The sequence below is a fragment of the Dryobates pubescens genome, chromosome 13 (genome assembly GCF_014839835.1).
Source record: "Dryobates pubescens isolate bDryPub1 chromosome 13, bDryPub1.pri, whole genome shotgun sequence".
NCBI classification, from domain to species: Eukaryota; Metazoa; Chordata; class Aves; order Piciformes; family Picidae; genus Dryobates; species Dryobates pubescens.
In genome coordinates, this window is record NC_071624.1 from 20,649,305 (window position 1) to 20,665,713 (window position 16,409).

Below are 16,409 nucleotides of genomic sequence, written 5' to 3' on the forward strand. Positions count from 1 at the left end.
CAACCTCCTGGCTTCCAGTCTGTACCCACTGCCCCTTGTGCTGTCCCTGGGCACCACTGAGCAGAGTCTGGCCCCAGCCTCTTGCCCCCCACAGCTCCTTTAGGTCTTGCTGAGCATTGCTCAGCTCCCCTCTGGGGCTGCTCTTCTGCAGACTCTCAGCCCCAGGGCTCTCAGCCTTTGCTGCTCCCAGAGCTGCTCCAGGCCCCTCAGCAGCTCTGCAGCCTGCCCTGGACTCTCTCCAGCAGTTCTCTGTCTCTCTTGAACTGAGGAGCCCAGACCTGGACCCAGCACTCCAGCTGTGGCCTCCCTAGGGTAGAGCAGAGGGGGAAAAGAACCTCCCTTGCCCTGCTGGCCACACTCTTCTCCATGCCCCCCAGGACCCCATTGGCCTCCTTGGCCCCCAGGGCACATTGCTGCCTCATGGGGACCTTGTTGTCCCCCAGCACTCCCAGCTCCTTCTCCTTGGAGCTGCTTCCCAGCAGGTCCCCCCTCAGCTGTGCTGCTGCAGGAGGTTGTTCCTCCCCAGGGCCAGGACTCTACACTGTTCTTGTTGAACCTCACAAAGTTCCTCTGCCCAGCTCTGCATCCTGCCCAGGTCTGGCTGCACGGCTGCACAGCCTGAGGGCTGTCAGCCATGGTGACAGCAGACTGGGAGGCTGGCACACCAGAAGGCTTCCTGGCCACCCAGCAAGGGTGGCAGAACAAAGTGGTTTCCAGATTCCTCCTCAGGAGGCCTTCCCCATCTGGAGCACTGTTGTGTGGTGCCAAGGCCCACGACCTCTGCTCCAAATGGATCTTGCCCCAGTTGCCAGACCACTATCAGCACCACCCTCTTAGTGGGGCAGCCAAAGGGTTGGCAGCCCCTGGGATGAAGCAGCAACCCTGCCACTCACCTGGCAGTTGGCTTGGCCCCTGGCACTCTGCAGGGCAGCTTTCCAGGAGACTTCTGAGCAAGCAGAATCTGCTTTCTAAGCACAAAGCTCCCCAGGGCCGTGGGGGTTTGCTTCAGGGTTGTCTCCTCCTGTTTGGAAAGCAGCTCAGCAGAGAGTGATTGAGGGAAAAGGGAAGTGAAAGGCAATATGGCTCAGAGTTTCCACTAAATCCCTGGAAGTTTCAGCTTCCACACTCAGGGTTGTCTTTAGCTAATGAAGTCACAGGGCAATTAGAAGTGAGAGTGCCTTGGCTCTGCCTCTTTGGGTTTGAGTTGCAGTTGTTAGAAGGTTTATCACTCATGTGTTATGAGGCATGGTGAGAGCCAGCACTGCAGCAGAGCCAGAAATGAGCAACTTCCTGCAGAATGTACTGGCCTGGAGGGGTGAATCAGAAACTAATTAAACTGGGAGCGGGGCTAAGTGCAGGGGGACTGAACCTCAGCTGCTGCAACATTCTTCCTCTGCTGCGAGGATCTTTATCCATGGATCCAGACTCTTGCTCTCTGAGCACTGGGAAGCAAAAAGGAGGTGAGGTGGGTTGAGCACTGCCTAAAAGATAGAGCTCAGAAAGTTTGGCTAATGTTAATAAACCAAAGTTGTCACCACAGCCTGGCACCTGTCCTAGGGAGAGGGGAGTGGCAGAGGGACACAACAGCTCTAAGGGCAGCAAAGCTGGAGGGCAAGGCTGGGGAGGAGCAGCTGAGGGAGCTGGGGATGTTTAGTCTGGAGCAGAGAAGGCTGAGGGAGACCTCATTGCTCTCTGCAGCTCCCTGAAAGGAGGCTGGAGTGAGGTGGGGGTTTGATCTCTTCTCCCTAGTCTCAGGTGATGGAAGGAGAGGAGATGGCCTGAAATTGTGCCAGGAGAGGGTTAGGTTGGTGATGGGAAACAATTTCTTTGCTGCAAGAGTGGTCAGGGACTGGCACAGGCTGCCCAGGGAGGTGGTGGAGTCCCCATCCCTGGAGGTGACCAAGAACCATGTGGCCATGGTACTTTGGGACAGGGTTTAAAGGCCATGGTGGTGCTGGGTTGAAGGTTGGACTGGGTGATCTTGGAGGTCTCTTCCAACCTAAGCAATTCTGTGATTCTGTGATTCTGATCAGCAGTGCAGCCTGTTTGGAGGCCTGCAGCTCTTGGTGTTCCCCAGGGGTGAGGACTGGGTCCAGTCTTATTCAGCATCTTCACCAATGACCTGGGTGATGGGATGGAGTGGAGCCTCAGCCAGTTTGCTGTGGGGGTCCTGGAGGCCTGGAGCAGGCTGCCCAGAGGGGCTGTGGAGTCTTTTGTCTAGAGAGCTTCCAACCCGCCCCCCCAGGGCATTGTGCTCCTGGGCATTGTGCTGTGGGTGCCCTGCTTGAGCTGGATGAGCTCCAGAGGTCCCTTCCAACCTCACCATGCTGGGATGCTGTGACTGTGATTCCCTGTAACAAAACACAACCTCATCCTGTCACTCCCAGCCCTTGTCCAAAGTCCCTCCCCAGCTCTCCTGGAGCCCTTCAGGTACTGGAAGGTTGCTTTAAGGTCTCCCTGGAGCCTTCTCTGAACAGCCCCAACTCTCCCAGCCTGTCCTCATAGGGGAGGTTCTCCAGCCTCTGATCATCTTTGTGGTCTCCTCTGAGGGCCTGTGTGGGACTCTCCTGCAGCTTAACACAGCAGCTTCCCACACCACTCCCTGCCCCTGCCCGGAAAACCAACACAGCTTCGACAGCAAAGCTCTGCACTCTGTGGTGCAGAGACAGTCACAGCTCCTGAGGGCAAGGAGTGGAGTTTCAGGACCTCTTTGGGTTTGAGACATTGTATGAAACCACCCCACTGACCTTCTTTGCTTTCCCCATGTCCCCTCTCTAGATCCTCCTGCTGGAGGCTGCGGAGCGAAGCCCAGCGCTGGAGAACAACCTGCCCATCACTGGCACTACTGCCACCTGGTATGGAGACCTGCTGCCAGATGCCTTTCCCCTGCTGAACCCTGGCACTGTGCTCAGGAAAAGAGTGGGGCCTGCTGGTAAGCACAGCCTGCTCTCACCACATCACCCATCCCCAGAGGCAGTGGGCACAGGGCACAGTCTGGCAGGGATGGCTCCATGCCTGCACTTGGCACCCTTAGCATGGACACCTTGGCTTTGCTTCTTGCAGCTACTCAGGGCAAGGGACAGTGCTCAGCAGGCAAACCTCCCTCTGGAGAGGTGTTTGGAGAGTTCTTGGTCACTCCTTTAGGGTCAGAATTGGCATTATTGTATCCCCCAGGCATAAGGACTGAGAGACCTAGGGGTAGAACCCTGGGGCTGAGAGCCTGCAGAAGAGCAGCCCCAGAGGGCAGCTGAGCAATGCTCAGCAAGAGCTAAAGGAGCTGTGGGGGGCAAGAGGCTGGGGCCAGACTCTGCTCAGTGGTGCCCAGGGCCAGGCCAAGGGGCAGCAAGGGGCACAGAGTGGAGCCCAGGAGGTTGGCTGTGAAGAGGAGGAGAAAGTTGTTTGTTGTGAGGGTGCTGGAGGCCTGGAGCAGGCTGCCCAGAGAGGTTGTGGAGTGTCCTTGTGTGGAGAGCTTCCAACCCCCTCTGGGCATTGTGCTGCTGGGCATTGTGCTGTGGGTGCCCTGCTGGAGCAGTGGTTTGGGCTGGGTGACCTGTAGAGGTCCCTTCCAACCTCACCATGCTGGGGTTCTGTGACTGTTGAGCTACAGGGAGAGGATTCCTCCAAACCAGGGGCTGTTGAGTCTGGAGGTTTGCTGTTGCCTCCTCTCCCTCCCTCTCTGCCCAGCTGTGGGCACAGGGATGGTCACACACTGATTGTGCAGCCTGATGGATGATGAAGGAATTCAGCCTTCTCTATCCCCACCTCAAGCCATCCTTTTAGCTGCAGCAAGCTGGGTAGGATTTCTTCTGGGCCCCTTCCCACTGACCACACAGGGGTGGGGGTTACTCTCACAGTATCACAGCATAACTAAGGTTGGAAGAGACCTCGAGGATCATCCAGTCCAACCTGTCACCACAGACCTCATGACTAGACCATGGCACCAAGTGCCACATCCAATGCCCTCTTGAACAGCTCCAGGGATGGGGACTCCACCACCTCCCTGGGCAGCACATCCCAATGGCCAACCACTCGCTCAGAGAGAGGAACTTTCGGCTTTTCTCCCCATGTCTGTGCCCCTCCTTGAGTGAAGGCAGTGCTGAGCAGGCTTCTTCCTGGAGCAAAGCAGCTAAGCTCAACACCTGAGCCATTGATGCCCCCTGTGCCAGCCCCAGTGGCCTGCTGCTGCCTTGATTTCTGTGGCAGCAGCCTCTCCGCGGCGCTGGATGCTGGGCAGGGTGGATTCTGTTCAGCTCAGCTGGGTCTCTGTGCCTGCCTGCCTGCTCAGGTGCCCGTGGTTCAAGCCTCAAGGCTGTGGATTTGGGGGCCTGGATGGATTGAAACATTCCTGAGGGATCTCCAGAGAGCCACTGGGATCAGAGGGGGAGAGCTCAGCCTCACCTACCCTGTGCTGGCTGCAGCATTCCCCTGCCTGTGGGCAGTGCAGGGAGTCAGAGTGCTGGGGGGGGGGGGGGGCACGATCCTGGCTTTTATTAGGAGGAAGAACTTTCCCAGGGAATCACAACATCAGCTGCAGGCTGAGCTGTGTTTGCTCAGTGTCCCATAAACACACTGGGCTGTTTTATGGTCCCTCTTGTGGCACCACAACAAAATACACTGCAGAGGAAATGCTGCCTGGGAGCCCACTTGGCCAGACAGAGCCCCCTGCAGCTGAATTCCTTGACCTTGGCATTCTCCCTGCAGGATCCCAGCCCTCTGCTTCCACAGCCCTGCCTGTCAGTGGCTTTGCTTGCTCCCACAGCACTTCTTTACCCTCTGTAGGGCCTAGTTTGCTCCCCTCCCCCCCCCCCCCCCCCCCCCCCCTTAATCTTTTCTTTCTGTGTCTTGGACTGAGGCAGTTTATTGTGGCAGCCCTGCAGCAGCCTTGGAGCAGCCACCACAGAGCAGATGTTGTCCATGTTTAGAACTTGACAGGATGCCACAACGTGGAGGGAGGTTCACTAACAATGTGTTCTGCAAAGTGTTTTCAGACCCACAGTGTCAGCTGCCAGCAATGGAAGGAGAGAGCCCTTTCCCCCCAGTGTCCATGGTGTGCTCACTCTGCCTCCTCCATCTCGTTTAGTTTTGCTGTCACAGGCTCTCTGCACTTGCCCTTCACTCCCCTAGAGCCAAGCCAGCAGAGCAGGGGTGGCTCTGTCCCCTCTGCTCCGAGCCCTCTCCTCTCAGAGGCTCCCTGCACAGGATGAGCTCTCACTCAGCCAGGAGCAGCAGATGCCACTCCCCCAGGCAGGGATGCAAAGCAGAATGGATCTCCTGGAGCCCTTACATCAGGAGATGGTCTCCATTCTCCAGTGTCACAGAATCAAAGACTGCTTTGGGTTGGAAGGGACATCTAAAGGCCACCTAGTCCCTGCCTGCAGGTGCCAAGGCAGCAGTGTGTTAAATGGAGTCAATGACTCAGAATGCTTTGGGTTGGAAGAGACCTTTACAGGTCATCCAGTGCAGCCTCCCTGCACTCAGCAGGGACAGCCCCAACCAGAGCAGGCTGCTCAGAGCCCCAAGCAACCTCACCTGCAATGGTGCCAGGGATGAGGCTTCTACTATCTTGCTGGACAGCTTGGGCCAGCTCTCACCACCCTCAGTTTCATCACCCTCCAGCCCTGCAGCACATCCAGGAGGCGATCACCTCCAGAAAACAGGTCCCTGAGCAGGTCCTTGCTTGCTGTTACACTTTCCCCTGCACCAGGGGAGGTCCAGGTTGGATATTAGGACAAAATGCTGCCCAGCAAGGGTTCTCAGGCACTGGCCCAGGCTGTCCAAGGAGGTGGTGGAGTCTCCCATCCCTGGAGGGGTTTAAGAGCTGTTTGGATGAGGAGGTTAGGGCCATGGTCTCTGTGCAGGGAGATGATGAGACTTGAAGATCTTGAAGTCTTTTCCAACCAGCCTGGAATAACAGCCCCAGAGTAGTAAGTGGGACCCAGGCAGGCACTGGAGCCCTTCAGGTCAGCAGAGTGTCTTGCAGCAATTAGGAGTAATTAGCTGAGTTGCCTATTGACACCTGACTGCCTGCTCCAGCCCTGCCTCAGCTCGCTGGCCCCTGCTTTGCTAAGGACCTGTGGGGTTGCTTCATGGGTCTGGGTCCATATCAGGCTTCCTTCCCTGCCCACACCAGTTCCTATCCACAGTTCAGAGCCAGCCCACAGTGGAGCTTGGGGAAATGCAGGGAATTTCAGGCAGCTGGGCTCAGGGGGGATGGGGTTGCTGCCTATTCTGCATGATTTCAGCACTGGGTTGTGACCTGTGGCTCAAAGCTGGCCCCAGGTTCACTCGCAGAGGTTGCAGACCTCAGGAGATCTTTCCCCAGGTGTGGTGTCAGAGGAGGTGGAAGCCAAACCTGAGTGTCCTGCAAGGACTGGGGCTGTGGGAAGCTGAAACTCTGCTCCCCCCCACCCCCTCCCCCAGAGGTTTTGGTGAGACCTTGCCTCCTCTGCCCTGCTCCCAGTTTCCAGCCAAAGCTTAGCTTGGGTGACCCCAAGGCTCCCAAGCAAGGGCAGAAGCTCGGTGCCTGACACGGAGGCAGCTGACAGGGACTGGATGCTGCGAGTGGTAGGAGAGCTGCTGGCTGGGCTCACACGGGAGGCTGGCTGACACCTCAGCAGGCTGCAGGCCAGCAGAGCTTGCTACCGTCTCTCTGGGTGGGTGGCTGCTCTGGGAGCCCCAGGGCTGAGCACAGCCATCAGCTAGGAGCGCTCAGGGCTGCCGAGGCAGCTGCTCTGCTGGCCTTCCCCACCAGCTTGTTAATCAACAGGACACATCTCACTGAGTGCAGAGAAAACAAACACTCAGCCTGAGCCACTTGGCAGCAAGAGGCCTCATTTGTCAGAGCTCTCTCCTTTCTGTTTTGTTTGTTTGTTGTTTTTTTTGTCTCTTTCTTTCCCCTGACCTTCTTAACTAGAGCCCAAAGGACACAGAGGTGCAGAGGAGCAGCTCATCCCACAGGGTAAGTCGATGGCTTCTGCTGTTTCCTCTGTCAAATGTGGCCATGGCCAGTCCTGTGCACATGTCCCAAAGAGCAGAAGGGGCCTCAGTGGTTTGCAGCCTCACAGACACAGAGGGAGAGAGAGAGAGCTGCCTTTCAGAGGGGCTGCCTTGCTTCTGCATCATGGACGGCTCTGCTTTGAGAGGGGAAATGCCAGCTTCATCCTGGAGACCTTCATGGCTCCCAGCACAAGAAGGATGGAAAGCTCTGCCCCATGGAGGATGCCTGGCTGGAGCAAGCAGGGTGTGTGAGATGGAATCACAATGTCCCAGCATGGAGGAGTTGGAAGGGAGCTCTGGAGATCACAGTATCACTGAGGTTGGAAGAGACCTCAAAGATCATCAAGTCCAACCTGTCACAATCATCCACTCCAACCCTGGATCAAGCACAGAAGTGCAGGAGAGGGTGGAACCAATCCCTTCCTTGTCTGGCATCAGAGCAGACTGTGGAATAAAAGCATTGTGAACTGCTTCACAGAATCCCAGAGACCCAGCATGGATCAGGTTGGAAGGGACCTCTGGAGCTCACCCACTCCAACCCCTGCTCCAGCAGGGCACCCACAGCACAATACCCAGCAGCACAATGCCCAGGGGAGGTTGGAAGCTCTCCACACAAGGACACTCCACAACCTCTCTGGGCAGCCTGCTCCAGGCCTCCAGCACCCTCACAACAAACAACTTTCTCCTCCACTTGACATGGAGCCTCCTGGGCTCTACTCTGTGCCCCTTGCTGTCCCTGGGCACCACTGAGCAGAGTCTGCCCCCAGCCTCCTGCCCCCCACAGCTCCTTTAGCTCTTGCTGAGCATTGCTCAGCTCCCCTCTGGGGCTGCTCTTCTGCAGGCTCTCAGCCCCAGGGCTCTCAGCCTTTGCTGCTCCCAGAGCAGCAGGGTAGAGCAGAGGGGGAGAAGAATCTCCCTCCACCTGCTGCCCACACTGGTTCATAGAGTAGAGTAGAACGGAACGGAACGGAATGGAATGGAATAGAATAGACCAGGTTGGAAGAGACCTTCAAGATCATCATGTCCAACCCACTGTTCATGCCCCCACGGACACCATTGGCTTCCCTGGCCACAGGAGCTCCCTGTTCCTCTGGAGCAAACACTGTTGTCATCTCAGTGGTGCCTGCAGGGCACTGGGAGCTGCTGGGGGTGCTCTGGGCATGGCTTTGCTGAGCTCCATACAGGCAGGGTGTGCCCTGCTGCTGCTCAGCAGCAGCCTTGGGCAAGGAAAGGGAACAGCTGATGGCTTGATGACAGGTCAGTGACAGGGCCAGGAAGAAAATCCAGGTCTCAGCACATGTAATTTGGTCTCCAGCAGCCTGGTCCTCCCCCTCTGCCTTCTTGCTGCTGCTTTTGCTTTGCCCCATGGCTTTCTTTTCTATTTTCAGAGGACAAACACTCTCCATGGGCTTCAGCTCTCTGAATGCCCCTGCACTGCTTTCTGCCAGCAGAAGGCTGGGGCTGTTCCTTTCCCTCCCCCTCTCCCCCTGAGTCCTTTCCCCTCTCCTCTTCCCTTTGCACTTGTCTCCTCCGTGCTGGTAACTCCACTTGGCAGCAGGGTGAGCATTTGCCTGACACATTGCTCACTGCTGCTTCTCCCAGCCTTTCCTGCAGCACTTTCCACCTCCAGGGGAGGAAGTGCCAGTTCCTTTCTGGCTCTGCTGCAGCAGGGTGATTGAGGGTGCTGGCAGCAAGTGATTGCTTGTGGTCTGCAGAAGTTCACAGCAGTGACTTGCAGAGGTTGAACTGAAGGATTGAGGCTGATTGTAGAAGGGAGATGCTCTGACCCACCTCAGCAGCACAGTGTGGCAGCCTTGCAGTTCTGCTCCTCCTTCTCTGCTGGAAGGAATTCACTGCAATGAAGTTTCAGGTGTGTTGGAGGGGTTTGGTAGGGTGGAGAAGCCATTTGTGATGCTGGCACCAAAGGCTCTTCCTCTCTTAAACGGGCTCCTAATCCCCTGCCTGAGCTTGCCAAGTGCAGCATCACCTGACAGGTGAGACCCAGAACAAGAGCTCCAGGAGAGCCTGCAGGTTGTGACCTAAGGGTGAGCAACCTAATAGGAACTAAACCCTGGGATCAAGTCACACAACTCCAGCATGGAGGGGTTGGAAGGGACCTCTGGAGCTCACCCAGCCCAGCCCCTGCTCCAGCAGGGCACCCACAGCACAATGCCCAGCAGCACAATGCCCAGGGGGGGTTGGTAGCTCTCCACACAAGGACACTCCACAACCTCTCTGGGCAGCCTGCTCCAGGCCTCCAGCACCCTCACAACAAACAACTTTCTCCTCCTCTTCACATCCAACCTCCTGGGCTCCACTCTGTGCCCCTTGCTGCCCCTTGTGCTGTCCCTGGGCACTACTCAGCAGAGTTTGGCCCCAGCCTCTTGCCCCCCACAGCTCCCTTAGCTCCTCTGGGGCTGCTCTTCTGCAGGGCCCTGCACCCCCAGGTCTCTCAGCCTTTCCTGAGGGTAATTCCCTGTTCTGGTAAATGCAGAGCTGTTGGATGAATGTTTGGCTGGCACAAGGTTTGTTGCCCCAAGTGGTTTGTCCAACAGCCAGGGTGGGAACCAGCCCAGGCCAGCCAGTTTCCTTTAGGTACATGGTTGTACTTGATGACCTTTAAAGTCTCTTCCAATCAAAACTCTCTCTCTTTGATTCTGGTTTCCTTCTCTTCTCCTATTCCCATCCCTTCTTCTCCAATCCCCAAATGCAGCATCTTCTCCAGGCACTGTTCTTGGAGGGTCCAATACCTCCTCTGATACCAGGGCTGGGGAAGGACAGGGCTAAGGCTTCTCAGCAAATGACTTCTCCTCTGATGGTCACAGTCAGACAATGCAGAGCCTAAGACTTGAGCTCTGACTGCACTGAACTTGGAACTCAGGAAGATCTTCCTCTGACTAAGTAGCCTGCATCAAATTGAACCTCAGGAGGTTCAGTAAGGCCAAGTGCAAGGTCCTGCACCTAGGTCAGGGCAATGATCAGTATCAGTCCAGGCTGGGGGTGATGAGATTGAGAGCAGCCCTGCAGGGAAGGGCTTGGGGGTGCTGGTGGGGGAGAAGCTGCACAGGAGCCAGCAATGGGCACTAGCAGCACAGAAGGCCAAGGGCAGCCTGGGCTGCATCCAAAGCAGTGTGGCCAGAGCTGGAGAGAGAGATCCTGCCCCTCTGCTCTGCTCTGGGGAGACCTCACCTGCAGGGCTGGGTCCAGCTCAGGGGATTCCAGCACAGGAAAGACTTGGACCTGCTGGAGCAGGTGCAGAGGATGCCACAAAGATGATCAGAGGCTGGAGCAGCTCTCCTCTGGGGACAGGCTGAGAGAGCTGGGGCTGTTCAGCCTGGAGAAGAGAAGGCTCCAGGGAGACCTCAGAGCTTCATTTGAATATCTAAAGGGGATATGCAGGAAGGCTGAGGAGGGACTGTTTAGAAGGGCTTAGAAGGACAGGACAAGGGGCAGTGGTTTGAAGCTGGAGCAGGGGAGGTTTAGGTTGGACATTAGGAGGAAGTTCTGCCCCCTGAGGGTGGTGACACTGGAACAGGTTGCCCATTCCTGGAGACATTCAAGGTCAAGCTTGATGGAGCCCTGAGCAACCTGATGGAGGTGGAGGTGTCCCTGCTGCCTGCATGTTGAATGAGCAGGGTGAAGGTTCCCTCCAGCCTGATGCATTCTCTGGTTCTATGATCTTTGGTAGCTCAGAACCCTCTGACTCCCTTGGCTCTGCCACTTCTCTGTTTTAGTGTGGGCAGGCAGACCAGCTCACCACCCCTCCGAGGCACTGAAGGCTTCCCTGATGTTTGGACACTATCTTTCCCAAGCAGCTCCTGCTTCCCTGAGGCCAAGGGCACAGAGCTTTCCTCCAGAACACTCTGAAGTTGCTGTTGTGATATTCCTTAGTCTAAAGAAACCGCCAGGAAGGGTTTGTTCGGTGGCAGCAGCAGCAGTCACTCTCTCACTGCAATGCTGCCTGAACCTTGGGTAGGCTCCTTGGGGCTTGGAGAAGCCTTGCCAAGGAGCATCCTGCTGGGCTGGGGTTGTGCTGGTGCTGCTCCCAGATGAGTTTGCTCAGCTCTCAGTTTGCTGATCTGGCATCTAAGGCAGCTCAGGAGTGGGCTGCAACCTGCTGGGGCACAGCGAGGTCCTCTTGGCAGATGAGAGCAAACAGCAGGGAGCTGAAACAGCTGAGGCAGAGGCTCTGGGGGGCAGGCAGGGATCAGCCAAGGCAAGTGGGAGGCAAGGTTTGCTTTGCCTTTGCTCCTAGCTGTGGTGTGTTCTGAGACACTGGCACCACTGGGGAGCTGGCACGGGGCTGGGTGAAGCTGCAAAGGAGTTCCTGAGGGGTCAGCCAGAGCCTGCCCAGAGCCATTCAGACCCTGGGACAGGGACAGCTTGGCCTCAGTTTAGCTTTGACCAGCACATCCCTGCTGGAGGTGCACAGCTACACTGGAGGTGCACATCCAGCTAACAAGAGACGGGACAAGAGGAAATGGCCTCAGGTTGCCCCAGGGGAGGCTTAGGTTGGCCATGAGGAACAATTTCTTCCCCAAAACCTTTGTCAAGGCCTGGCCCAGGCTGCCCAGGGCAGCAGTGGAGTCCCCATCCCTGGAAGGGTTTCAGAGCCATGGAGATGTGGTGCTGAGGGTTCAGTGGTGCCCTGGCAGTGCTGGACTTGGTGACCCCTAAAGTCTCTTCCAACCAGAAGGACTCTGTGATTCTGTGACTCTGTAGGGTGGCCTTGTGCACAGGGACATTCTTGTTTCTTTAGACTGGAGGACAAAGGGGAGCACAAGGTCCAGGCTGACTCTTCTGCCCCCTCCCCAGCCAGCTCTTGCCACCAGGACCACCCTGTCTGTGCAGAGCTCCATCTTCCCCTCCTGCATTTTTGAGTCCTTCTCCTGGTTTCTGGGTTGCTAAAGACTTCTGACCTCAGCAGTGTCCTAGCCTCTGATTAATTTCCTTTCCTAATGTTTTCAGGGCTGCCAGGACAGGTTGGTCCTCCAGGCCCAGTGGGACCAACTGGTCTTCCAGGGCCACCAGGGCCAAAAGGAGAGAAGGGACAACCGGGTGAGAGAGGCCCAGCAGGGCCCCCAGGTAAGTGCTGGAGCAGGGCAGTGCTCCAGGATGGGAGATAGTTCACTTCACCCAAATGCCCTGTGCCAACAGACCATAGAAGGCTGCAGAAACACAAGATGCTGAACATCCTGAGCTGGTATTGAATCCATTCCAGCAAGTCCCCTGGGCACTGAAATCAGCCAGCAGCTCTAAGAGCAGGCAAGCACCTCCAGGAGCAATGACTGCCCCTGGGATGCCCTGCAGAGCTGGAGGGAGCTTGTTCCAGAGGGGTGCCGAGCAGGGTCCTGTCTCCCCGTCCTGCTCAGTCCCTGCTCTGTCACCTCTGGAGAAGACCATTCCCTGCTTCTCCCTCTGTGCCTGTTTGATCTCCCCTCCCTCTCTGTGCAGGCTGTCAGATGGCCAAGTGGAGATGCTGCTGAGTGGAAGGGGAGCAGAAGGCTGGCAGGGGTCTTGCAGAGGGCAGCCCATGCCTCAGCCAGCAGGCTTGCTGCACCCCCAGCGTGCTCCCAAAGCCTTTGATGCAGGCAGTGCCACACAGCAGGAACCAGAGCTCAGGCTCTGTGCTTTGTACCCATCTGAGAGGCTGAGCCTTGTGAATGTGTGCTCAAGAGAGCTTTGGAACTTGAGAGTGGCCCAGGACAGAAGCTTTGTCTTCTTACTGCCCTCTTACAGGGTAGCCTCGTAGGCACATCCTCAAATGCACTGACACATCCTCCCCTGCCTCTGCACAGGGCTGCTGGGACCTCAAGGACCAAGAGGACTTCCAGGAGAAACTGGGATCCCAGGTCCCCCAGGTCCTCCAGGGCCACCAGCCACCCCAAGCCTTCCTCTGACCTTCCAGCAAGGAGTCCTCTACTCACTGCAGCCCACAGCTGAGAAAGAAAGTAAGTTTGCTCCTTGGCTGCCATTCCTCAGTGGGACAGCAGCAGAGTGGGCAGGCATGGAGCAGCCCAGACCTTCCTCCCACCTCCCTGCCAGAGCCCTGCCTTCCCTGGGGACAGCTGGGCAACCACTGTGTGTGTCTCCTGGAAGGTCCTGCTCAAGGTGAAACCTGTAAGGCTTAGAGGCCAGAGGGGTTCACCTCTGCTGCATTTCTCTACCCATTGCCTCTCATGATCCTGCTGAGCTCTGAGTTTCACCAGAGATCCTCTGCACAGCAGCTACTCAATGCTGGAAGCTGGGAGGACACCAACTTACCTCCTCAGAGCTGTGATGAACCCAGCAAAGCAGGTGTGGGGAACAACCATAAGTGCCCCAAACCCTCTTCTCACTCATGGTTCCAGAAGAGCTGTGACTTAGTTCCTCATTTTTGCCTGTGTCAGGAATATCCTCATCCTGCTCTGGATCAGCAGTGGTGTGGCAGCAGGACCAGGCTAGAGACTGGCACCCAGCACTGGGCACTGGGGAGGCCACACCTTGAGTCCAGGGTCAGCTTTGGGTCCCTCACTCCAAGAAGAACTCTGCGGGGGCTGGAGCAGATCCAGAGATAGGCAATAGAGCTGGGCAAGGGTCTGGAGAGCAGGGCTGGGGAGGAGCAGCTGAGGGAGCTGGGGGTGTTCAGCCTGGAGGAGAGGAGGCTGAGGGAGACCTCCTGGCTCTCTGCAGCTCCCTGAGAGGAGGCTGCAGTGAGGTTGGAGTTGGTCTCTTCTCCCTAGGATGAGTGATAGGAGGAGAGGAAATGCCTGAAATTGTGCCAGGGGAAGCTTAGGTTGGAGATGAGGAAAACTTCCTCTGCTGCAAGAGTGGTCAGGGACTGGCAGAGGCTGCCCAGGATGGTGGTGGAGTCCCCATGCCTGGAGGTGTTCCAGAACATGTGGCCATGGTTTGGTGGCCATGGTGGTGTTAGGTTGAGGTTGGACTGGGTGATCCTGGAGGTCTCTTCCAAGCCAAACAATTCTATGGTTTTGCCTGGCCTGGGTTGGTGGGAAGCTGATCCTTCACAACCAGTAAAGCCTGGCCTTGGGAGCTCTGGGTAGGTTTCATTTGAATGCATTTGTGCTCTGCATGGAGCACATCTGAAAGCCATCAACACAGGATCCCAGCTGCTGACAGCAGAGGGAAGCAGATTCCAGCTCATGGGCATGTGGACCTGGGGAGATGTGAGAGAGCTCAATCAGCTCAGCAGTAGTGGAGCAGGGTTTGATTCTGCCTGCAGATGATGGTTAATGCATCTGCCTGTGGTAATCACAAGTTCCTCTTGGCAATGTTTATCAGCAGGCAGAAGCCAAAAAGTGGGGAGAAAAATCATTTCTCACAGCTTCCCTGTGCTGTGGTTAAAAAATTGCTCCCAGTTGCCTCCCTCCAGATCAGGTAGCAGCAAGAAATGATGACAGGCTTGCTTCATTTCCATCCTGTCACAACAAATCAAGGCCATTTGGCCCTCACAAACCTTAGGTGTAGGGCAGAAGCTAAACTGCTGTGCAAGCTGGGCTGCTGTGCAGGGAGCTCTTGCTTCATCTGCTACCAGGGAATGAGTGGATCAGCTGTGGCCTGCAGCCAGCCCAGAGCCCTGCAGCATGCTCAAGCTGGGGCAATTTTTAGGGAAAAGAGCAAAAGATGGAAATGTAACTCTGTGAAGGGTTGTGTCCCAGAACCCCAGCTTGGAGAGGTTGGAAGGGACTCAGGAGCTCACCCAGCCCAGCCCCTGCTCCAGCAGGGCACCCACAGCACAATGCCCAGCACCACAATGCCCAGGGAGGGTTGGAAGCTCTCCACACCAGGACACTCCACAACCTCTCTGGGCAGCCTGCTCCAGGCCTCCAGCACCCTCACAACAAACAACTTTCTCCTCCTCTTCACAAGCAACCTCCTTGGCTTCCACTCTGTGCCCCTTGCTGCCCCTTGTGCTGTCCCTGGGCACCACTGAGCAGAGTCTGGCCCCAGCCTCTTGCCCCCCACAGCTCCTTTAGCTCTTGCTGAGCAGGAGAGGAAGGGAGCAGCATTTCTGGTAGCAGACCACACCGATGGCTCTCAGTGCTGCTGAGAGCTGTGTGTGAGAAGCTTTGCCTGAGCAGATGGCACTGCCTCATGCAGGACCTTGCTGTGCTCTCAGCTTTGCCCTCTGCAGGGTGCTTGCCCTCTCCTCCAGGGACCACAGGTGCTCATACCTGCCCAGGCCAGGCTGCTGTGCTCTTCCTCTTCGCTTGGCCAGGGCTTGGAAAGCTCCTGGAGCAAACTCTGCTCCCAGATCTTCTCACATGATGCAGACAGTTGCCTGCCTTTGCTTTTGGTGCATCCAGAAGCACTGGAACAAGACACAGCCCTGTGCCCAGCAGAGCCTGGGGCAGCACAGGAGGTGGCTGAGAAGGGAAGGGTCCTGCTCCCATTTATTGCTGTAACTACTTTGTAGCTGCTCTGACAGCCTCCAGCCACAGAGAGCCCCGGAGTGTGCCCTGTGGGTAAGGAGCAGGAGTCCTCCCTGCTGAGATGGGAGCATGGAGAGAGGCCCTTAAGAAATGTGAGGCTTGGAGTTTAACCCTGCCATCCCATTGCATACAGCCACTGCATTGCTTGGGTTGGAAGAGACCTCTATGGTCACCCAGTCCAATCACCAACCCAGCACCACCATGGCCACCAAACCCTGGCCCCAGGTGCCATGGCCCCAGGAACACCTCCAGGGATGGGGACTCCACCACCTCCCTGGGCAGCCTGGGCCAGTCCCTGACCTCTGACCTAACCTTCCCCTGGCACAGTTTCAGGCCATCTCTTCTCCTTCCTTCACCTGAGCCTAGGGAGCAGAGTCCAGCCTCCACCTGGCTCCAGCCTCCTCTCAGGGAGCTGCAGAGAGCAATGAGGTCTCCCTCAGCCTCCTCTGCTCCAGGCTGAACACCCCCAGCTCCCTCAGCTGCTCCTCCCCAGCCCTGTTCTCCAGACCCTTCCCCAGCTTGGTTGCCCTTCTCTGGATCTGCTCCAGCCCTCAGTGTCCTTCTTGGGGTGAGGGACCCAAAACTGAATGTATTTCATTCAGAGCTCAGCCTGGAGGGGAAGCTTGGGCTGAGCTGTGCCTGGGCAGGCAGCTGAGCAGGGAGCCACTCTGGGCTTCCTGCATGTCCACACTTGTGTGCTGCAGAAGCCAAACCAGGGGCTGCTGAGCTGAAAGGCTGCTGAGCAGAGCTCTCTTCTGTGCCAGAGCTATGGAATCACCTTTCCTAAATAACTCTGAGTCAAAAGTCAGGATGGGTGGATTTGTGGGAGCAGCTCTGCCATGGCAATGCTGTGCCATTCAGCTGGAATGTTTCCTAACCCAAATCCTTCTCCCTGGCTTGGCTCCAGCAGAAATTAAACCCTGGTTGTTTGCAGCCCGTCCTCTCCCTCCTGCACTTGGATTTGTTGACCAATTGCTCTTT

The 16,409-nt window shown here is 56.7% G+C and overlaps 1 protein-coding gene across 1 annotated transcript in view; it reads left to right on the forward strand.

Moving 5' to 3' along the window:
• Window positions 1–16,409, forward strand: part of COL26A1 (collagen type XXVI alpha 1 chain) — a 203,155-nt gene that overhangs the window by 169,177 nt on the left and 17,569 nt on the right. Inside the window, exons 8-11 of the mRNA XM_054167110.1 lie at window positions 2,779–2,932; window positions 6,914–6,958; window positions 11,965–12,081; window positions 12,795–12,947. Of these exons, the coding sequence (XP_054023085.1) occupies window positions 2,779–2,932; window positions 6,914–6,958; window positions 11,965–12,081; window positions 12,795–12,947 (469 nt within the window). The remainder of the gene's footprint in view (window positions 1–2,778; window positions 2,933–6,913; window positions 6,959–11,964; window positions 12,082–12,794; window positions 12,948–16,409) is intronic.